The sequence below is a fragment of the Canis lupus genome, chromosome 5, assembly GCF_003254725.2.
Source record: "Canis lupus dingo isolate Sandy chromosome 5, ASM325472v2, whole genome shotgun sequence".
Lineage (NCBI taxonomy): Eukaryota > Metazoa > Chordata > Mammalia > Carnivora > Canidae > Canis > Canis lupus.
This window is the reverse complement of record NC_064247.1, coordinates 1,363,710-1,372,060: the sequence shown is the minus strand read 5'-3', so window position 1 is coordinate 1,372,060 and position 8,351 is coordinate 1,363,710. Positions and strand designations below refer to the sequence as shown.

The 8,351-nt window shown below is 53.6% G+C and overlaps 1 protein-coding gene across 2 annotated transcripts; it reads right to left on the bottom strand.

Moving 5' to 3' along the window:
- Window positions 1-905: 905 nt before the first annotated feature.
- Window positions 906-5,508, bottom strand: SPATA19 (spermatogenesis associated 19). Of its 2 annotated transcripts, none has more exons than XM_035716701.2 (7): window positions 5,343-5,508; window positions 5,120-5,176; window positions 4,551-4,643; window positions 4,289-4,380; window positions 2,286-2,363; window positions 1,910-2,000; window positions 906-1,064 (listed from the first exon to the last, which is right to left on the bottom strand). In XM_035716701.2, exons 1-6 carry the CDS (start codon window positions 5,418-5,420, stop codon window positions 1,934-1,936), a joined length of 465 nt encoding a protein of 154 aa, XP_035572594.1. In that variant the 5' UTR covers window positions 5,421-5,508; the 3' UTR covers window positions 906-1,064; window positions 1,910-1,933. The 2 variants fall into 2 exon arrangements, with proteins under 2 accessions (XP_035572594.1, XP_025320652.1); XM_025464867.3 differs by having other exon boundaries at window positions 1,925-2,000; window positions 5,343-5,506.
- Window positions 5,509-8,351: the final 2,843 nt, after the last annotated feature.

Below are 8,351 nucleotides of genomic sequence, written 5' to 3'. Positions count from 1 at the left end.
GGACATCCCACCCCCCGCTCTGCCCTCCAGCCGCCCCGGCGCGGCAGGGACCCCTTTGTAGCCACAGGGAATTTCAGCTGAGCGCGCGAAAAGCCTCGAACCCTGTTTAAGAAGGAACCTGTAGGGAAGCCTAAAGACGGGAGAGAAAACCAGGGGGACGAGACACGTTAGCGTCTGCAGCTACGGCCATGGAGACAGTAAGCACAGCCTGTCAGCCACATGCCCAGACCCCCTGCCCCTGCCCCCACCTCACACCCCTGCCCCTGTCCCACTACCCCCCAACCCCCACCCCCCAGCATATGTGGCTTCAGCGAAACCAGAAGCTGCCCGGCACAAGGTGAGCATGCCATCCGGAGAGGCAGACTTGGGTAAGGCAGGGCACGGGGTGTCAGACTGGGAGTTAGGACTATGATAAATATGCTGAGGGATCTGTTAGGGAAAGTGGACAGCGCACAAGGACAGACAGGCAACGAGGCAGACAGACGACGCCCCGGGAAGCTATCAACAGGGGACGCCTGGGGCGCTCAGCAGTGGAGCCTCTGCCTTCGGCTCAGGGCGTGACCCCGGGGGGACCCGGGATTAAGTCCCCACGGGGAGCCTGCTCCTCCCTCGGCCTGTGTCTCTGCCTCTCTCTGTGTTGCTCATGAATAAATAGATAAAATCTTTAAAAATAAATAAATAAACCCATGAGGGAAACAAACAAGCCAGCCTCCCCCAGGAAGCCCTCGGGCTAGCCCAGCACCCCTTCCCACATTCCAGGAGCACCTGCCACGGCCGCTGGACCCAGCTCTGTGCTGGCCGGGCGGCTCCCCGCCGCGCCCCCGCCCCCGTGTCCCCAGGGCCCAGGGCGTGAGGCGCAGGGCGATGGGCGGGTGAACAGCAGGCACTGAGCCCAGGGCCAGGACGGTGATTAAATAGCTCATCTCTTTATTAGCCAGTGGGCGAGAAGGTTCCAGTGGGCCCGTCACAAGCAAGGGCTCACCGCGGGGTCCCCTCTGCCCAGGTGTGGTTGCTCCTCCCGTCAAGGGTCATAGACGTTCTGTGACACAGGCTGTTCCCCAACCCTGGAGGACACGGAGGACACGACCCCGTTATCAGGGGAGGCCGGGCTCCCCAGATCCCGCCACCCGCCTGCACACGGCTGCACGCCCGCGCAGCACACACCCCTGCCCTGCGGGGCCTCACACCTTGGGACAGCCTGCAGCACCCCGAGCACCCCGGCGGCCCCGCAGCCACGGGGTCAGTGATGGGAGGACACGGCCGGCCAGCCCCCTCAGGCAGTGCTCCTGGGTCACACGCGCATACACGAGTGTGCCCAATGTGGAGCTGCACGGGGGGCGGGTTGGTGCGCACCCCCAGGGCTGGCCCGGCTGCGAAGGAAGGGGCACGAGGGCCGCGTTCCTCTCCAGGTGCCTTGGATGGGACGAGAAGCATGTGGGCAAGCAGCAAGTGTCCCATAAATGCAGCACCGGGTACTCCCGCCCCCCGCCCCCCGCCACCTCCCCGAGCCACGGCCTCCGCTGCAATCCCTGGTCCCCGGGGTGAGACCAGGAGCCACGCACCCCAAGGCAAGGCCCCAGCCTGCGGCAGGGCCCAAATCCGCGTGCCCCCAGATGTGCCCGCAGTGCACACGGTGGGGTGGGTGGCCCGACGGCAGTGATGCCAGGGTTGTTAGACCCGAGAGCGGCGTCCACACCAACCCCCGTCACAGCCCCACTGAGCCCCGCTCACCGTGACGCCTCGGCCCCTGCGGGAGCCTGGCCCACCCTCCCCTCCCCAAGCGCGTCTCCCCCCAAGGCAGGGCTCTGCCTTATTATCACTTATTATCAAGCCCCCCCGCCCCACCCCTGCACACTGTCCCAGGCCTACCCAGGAGGGCCGCACCCCCTGCCCCTGCCAGGCTCCTCACCTGGCGCCCTCTCACCTGTAGCTCTCAGCAGTCTGCGTAGGAATTTCTGCTGCGAATCTCCTGGGACGCTTCATCCGTGAGGTTGCATATGCTGCAGGGATGGAAGAGACGAGCAAGGCCCCCAGGAGGCTGCGCCCAGGCTCCCCAGACCGCGGCGTCGGGGCGGGCACCCCACCTGAGCTGCGCCCACTCAGCCCGGAGCACATCCTACAAACCTGTGCTTGGCCCTCAAGGACGCACAGGTGGCCGGGAAGATGTCGGCGCGGGAGTGCCCCCCCACGTGCCCCATGTGCCCCACGTGCCCCACCTGCCTCACCTGCCCACCTGCCCACCTGCCCCTGTGTAGGTGTCCAACCCGCTGATCTCAGCTGCTTACCTGCGTCTCACCTGCTCTATTCGCTCTCGCATGACATCGTCCCTCACCTCACTGGGGACTTGGAAGATTCGGGTGTGGCTGCAAAACAGCGAGGGGACCCTGGGATCCCTGAGGTCCCTCACAGGCATAGCCGGCAGGTTGGAAGCCAGGAGCCGCAGTTCCCACCCTGTCTCGAGGGACTTCTGAGTGGGGTGGCGGGGGGGTCCTTCACACATCTTGCACGAGGCACACAAGGGTGGTTTTGGTTTTGGTTTTTTAGATTTGTCACTTCAAGTAGCCCTGAGCCACCCAATAATCCTGGCCGGGGGCAGACAGCCCTAGGGAGAGGCGGAGAAACAGAGAGCTTCCCTGCCTTTACTGGGGTGGCACACGGGCTGGACCCATGCTCGCGTGGGCCCCCTTGTGGCTTTCTGATGTTCTCTCGCATTCACACGCCTTATTCCCCTTGTTCACTTGTATCCTTTCAAAACTGGGGACTCCGTCCTATTTTCTCCCCCTTTCGGGGGCCTAGCAAACATCTGGTGGTTGGCACACATCTACCGAATAAATGAGTGGCCCGATGCCCGGAGAAGGGGCACGTGCCCCTGGCTGCGTACTTACCGACACGGAGAGTGCCCCAACCAGTGGCTTATACGGGGAGCCACGCACACTGTACGGGTTTCAAAAAGCCACAGAAAGTCCGGGGTGGAAAGATTACCTGTGGATGATTGCCCGTGGTTCCCGTAGCTTGTCTCCCAAGCTCAGGCCTAGTTATGCCACACAGTGGGGCCTCCAGAATTTCCGAAGACAATGTGCATATCATCCAGACCAAGGGACAGAACGTGCAGAGCTCCCTCCAGTGCAGCCACGTCAGGCAGGGACAGTCCCTCGCCCGTACGGCTGTGGCTGGATAACAGTCCCCACGTTTATGATTTTAGAATAGAGCTCCCCTCCAAAGAGACTTTCCCAGGCAGTTCGCAAATCCCACCATTTTTTACTCCTTCCTGAGCATTTGAATCCGGTTTTAAAATGCTAACAGGGGACGCTTGGGTGGCTCAGAGGTTGAGCATCTGCCTTTGGCCCAGGGTGTGATCCCAGGGTCCTGGGATCGAGTCCCACGTTGGGCTCCCTGCGTGGAGCCTGCTTCTCCCTCTGCCTGTGTCTCTGCCTCTCCTTCTGTATCTCTCATGAATAAATAAATAAAATCTTTAACAAATAAAATAAAATAAAATAAAATAAAATAAAATAAAATAAAATAAAATAAAATAAAATACTAACGGCACCAGAAGGGGTAAACACAAGAAAACTGGATATCCCCCAGGCAAAAATACATTTCTTGAGAAACGTGTCCTCCTTAATAGAAGTGAGCAAAGCTGGTGATGGGGGCATGGAAAGGAGGAGCGCATGGATATGAGAGAGAGAGTTTCCTGGAGGACCAGTTTAACCCCACGGTTCTGCTGGGAAAAGAGACGCTGAGCAAACACAAATCCTGGAAAGGAAATAGGGAGGCTTATACCAGAGGGAATGAGGGCTCGGGTCCCTCCGCCTGGGACCTCTGCCCTTGGGCACCCTTGGGCGCGGGGACAGGCCACAGGGTGGTCCCTACTGTGCGGCGCAGGGTGCCGGCCTCGGGCGCTGAGAAACCTCCCCTCACCTCAGCTGCAGAGGAGGGCTTAGCTTTAGCATTGTAAGAGCTTATTTTCTTTTAGCTCCTTAGAGTGCAGCCAGTTCTGAGCAAATCAAGTGCAAAAGCAGCAGAAGTCGGAAGCCTATTCGCACGCACTCAAGACCCGGGGAGCCAGCCCGCCTAGCAGCCCTCGGGCCACGTAGGGACTTCGGAGCCAGCTGGGCTTCCGAGACAGGGGAAATATTCCCCTAAGAGCCCGAAGTAAGGCCGGAGACTTTCTCAGCCAGAGAAGCCCACATCTCCAGAGAAGAGCTGCGAGTCCGCTTTGGCAGCAATCCCGAGGGGGGCCTTGCGCCTCCCTCCCACCACCCCACTCAGGGAAAATCGGATCCTTTACCTCCATCGTATGAACTGGATTCTTGTTCTTTCCTCCAGGACGTCTTGACTCTGGTTCGCCAACAAGTCAGACTTGGAGAGATGGTGCTTCACCTAGGAGATCCAGGTAGCACGTGTGGTCATGGTCCCGCGAGGCCACCGTGGAAGGGCGGGTCAGTACCAGCTCCGCCTACTTGCCCAGGACCCTTTCAGTCGGATCCTGTGCCCACCCACCTCCCTTTCCACCCACTCGCCCCGGACGATGGTCTCAAACTCCCAGTTACCACGTCTCTGGTGACGTGGACATCCTGGCCGTGAGTGGGAGGGCAGTTGGTGGACATCTTCTCCTTTATGTCCTGGGAAGCCTCTTCTTCAGTCTGAAAGGGGAGCAGGGTCCCCTGAAAGTGTTGCTCCGTGTCTGAGCTGAAATCGGTCTCTTCTTTTTCTCTCTTTTTCCGTCACAACACACATGCCACGCGTCCTCACATACACCCCCCGTGTCTCCTAGTTCCTATTATGACCTCCCTGTAGGGTTCGGGGGACTCATGAAGCCCCCGCGGGGCTCAGGGTGTGGCTGAGGTGCCCCAGGCTGAGGACGGCGCATCTGAAACCCGCGTCCGGCATCCTTCAGAAGTGGGGCGGGAATAGCGGTGACCCCAAAGCCTCTGTGACAAGGACACGAGCCCCAGTGTCTTCTAGGATAGTCGGTGAGGTAGACACAGCGGAGGCAGGGTGTTGGGCAGTGAACCTGAGTGTCCCGGCTCTAAGGGGAAAGCAATCCAGATCCCTGTTCCCACTGAGGCCAGCTCCCTAGAATCTGGGGCACCCTGCGTCACAGAGGGATCTTACTTACTTTTTTCAACCAGTGCTGTACTACGGATACAGCCTCGCTTTCTATGACTTCAACGTCCTGTAACAAATTGGTAAGTTAATGCCCTCAGAGTCCCTCGAGACACAGCCCTCCCCGCCTCCGTCCTTATCCAAAGTTACCTATGAGAAGATGCGATAGAGGGGGGCCCAGGAGGGATCAGAGGGATGAGAAACACTTCCCGGTGGCCACCCCCAGTTCTACCTACCGAACTGATTTTTGGTGGGAAAGGGAACCCGGCGCCTTTCCGGGCGAGAATGTACACAATCCATGTTGTAATTATCATCTTTGGACTGATGCCAGGGCTCCTGCTTGGCTCCCTCCTTCCATTGAAGCTGCCTGAGAACTCCTCTGGAACAAGGGCTCATTGACGGGAGGTTCCCCCCTGATTGTTTGGTCAACGATGATGTGACAATGGCCTCCTTTAACCTCCGGGGTCAGAGTGGGATGGAAAAAAGAGGTCAGGAAGCATTTGCCCTAGTGATGGCCATAGCTCAGAAATGGGGAGATACGGGGATGGGAAGAAAAAGTCACATACAAACCAATATAAGCCCGAGAAAGACACAGGGGGAAATTACCAAAATCCTAGAGACTTGATTTGGAAAGGGGGATTGTGGTGGGTCACCCAGTATTGAGCAATGCTAAAGCAGAAAGAGATCTGATGAATCAAAAAAGAAACAAATTTGTGACAAAATGGTCCAGGTCGTCTAGATGTTGACTCAAACAATGCCACAGGTACTTCTTATTCTTATATAAAGGGAAGAAAGAATTTGTCCACCCCCCAAAAAAATCAAAAGACAGAGGAACAAAAGTCTCAACAAGGACATTTTCCTTTATTCTATTTTGTTTACACCAGTGATTCAAATCATTAAAAAAAAAATCCAAACAATAAGAAGAATGGAGTAAATTGCAAGTGCCATTTATTATTTAAAAAATATTTCCTGAGGATTTCCAGTGGACTGCTGCAGGGGAGCAAAGTGGAAGCGAGACGCGGATTGCATTGTGACTTCAGATCGGAGGAAAACATTGATAGCTCGTCTAGAGCCTTCTATTCCCATCTAGAACCTTCACCAAGAAATGGAAGGAAGTTCAGAATATCTAAAGGATCCTAAGCAAATGTTGAGCTGCTCTCAAAAGTAATGGTTGCCTAACCCTGAGACTATTCTCAAAATCCCAAAAAACAGGCTGTAGTCCTGGCTTTATACTAACTCATTGTGTGGCCTTAACCCATCATCAGTCTCTCCAGTTCTACGTTCTTCTTCAAAATGAAAAAAAAAAAAAAATAGAATAATGTCTGTAGATTTCTTCTAGCTCTAATATTCTATAAATGTTCACATTCTCTTTCTTCCAAGAATATCAAAGAGTATCACCCCCCAGTTCCTCTGATACAACCATTATGTCTCCTCCCTCGCAACAAATCACCTCAATTTTATATCTTCTTTATTCATCAGAATACTCTAGGCTATGTTGAGGCAACAAACTGTCCCCAATTGTTAAAAAGATGGACTTCTCACGGGGGAGGGGGGGGTGTATGGAAGTGTTGAGTCACTGTATTGTACACCTGAAACTTACCTAACACTGCAGATTAACTAACTGGGATTAAGAGTTAAAACAAACAAAAAAAGGTTCACTTCTCACTCTCAAAAACTCCAAACTTCTCCAAAGTGGAGAAGCTCTTGTGGGTAGTCCTGCTCCGTGTGGTGACCTAAGATCCAGGAAGAACCCCATCCTGTGGCTCCAAGGTCTCATGATGTTAGCCCCGTGATTGCCGAAGCAAGGAGACGGAACGTGTGGAGCAAGAAAATCAGCTCTTCTGCTTCAGCCCAACGGCTTCTTCCTAAAGCTTGTTGGCCAGTACTGGTCATGTGACCCCAACCTAACTCCCAGGCTGACTGGAAATTGAAAAGTAGAAGGTGAAATTACTTGTCAACACCTCTGTTTCTGCCACTATCCTCTAAAAGTCATGTTTCTATCTTTATTGGTATAATTTTCTGAATATAAACACATTTATGTGATTCAAAAGTTAGAACTACATGAAAAGATATACTCAGGAGGGTCCTGTGTCCTCTCCTATCTGGTCAACCTTGTTCTTACTTCAGAAGCAAGATTTCCATACATTTTCTTTCTTTTCTTTTTTAATTTTTATTTATTTATGATAGTCACAGAGAGAGAGAGAGAGAGAGAGAGAGAGAGAGGCAGAGACATAGGCAGAGGGAGAAGCAGGCTCCATGCACCGGGAGCCCGACGTGGGATTCGATCCCGGGTCTCCAGGATCGCGCCCTGGGCCAAAGGCAGGCGCCAAACCGCTGGGCCACCCAGGGATCCCCCATTTTCTTTTTTTTTACATTTGTTTTTATTGAAGTTCGATCTGCCAACATACAGTTTAACACCCAGTGCTCACCCCTTCAAGTGCCCCCCTCAGTGCCCCTCAGTGCCCAGTTACCCCATCCCCCCGCCCACCTCCCCTTCCACAACCCGTTGTGTGTTTCCTAGAGTCAGAAGTCCCTCATGGTTTGTCTCCCTCTCTAATTTTCCCCACTCAGTTCCCTTTCCCCTATAATCCCTTTCACTATGTCTTATATTCCCCGTATGAGTGAAACCATATGATGATTTCCGTATGTTTTAAAGATATACAACCTGTGTTTATATTTCCAAAATAAAACACACACATAAATCTATCTTCACTGTTTTATTACTATGTTATAAAATGCATACAGGACAGTGTACAAGTACATGCACAGCTCAGAAAAATCAAGTGGGTGTGCATACACATACACACACATGCACATTGAACCCCTTCCGGTATCCCAGCATGCCCAAGTAATACTCTCCCACAAGGTGACCATCATTTTGACCTCTATCACCAAAGGTGACCTCTATCACCTAGTATTCCTTTGTATTAGCAGAACGCAAGTTATTTGTCAAATTTACTATTAATGGACATTTATGTTATATCTACTTTGATTTTTTAAAAAATAATGTTGCTATAGGGGTGCCTAGGTGGCTCAGTCAGTTGGGCATCTGCCTTTGGCTCAGGTCATGATCCTGGGCCCCAGAACCGAGCCTCACATTGGGCTCCCTGCCCCGCAGGGAGCCTGCTTCTCCCTCTTCCTCTGTCACTGCTCCTGCTTGTTTTCTCTCTCTCTCAAATAAATAAATACAATCTAATAATAATAATGAAATAAAATAATGCTACTATAAACACCCTATACCTCTC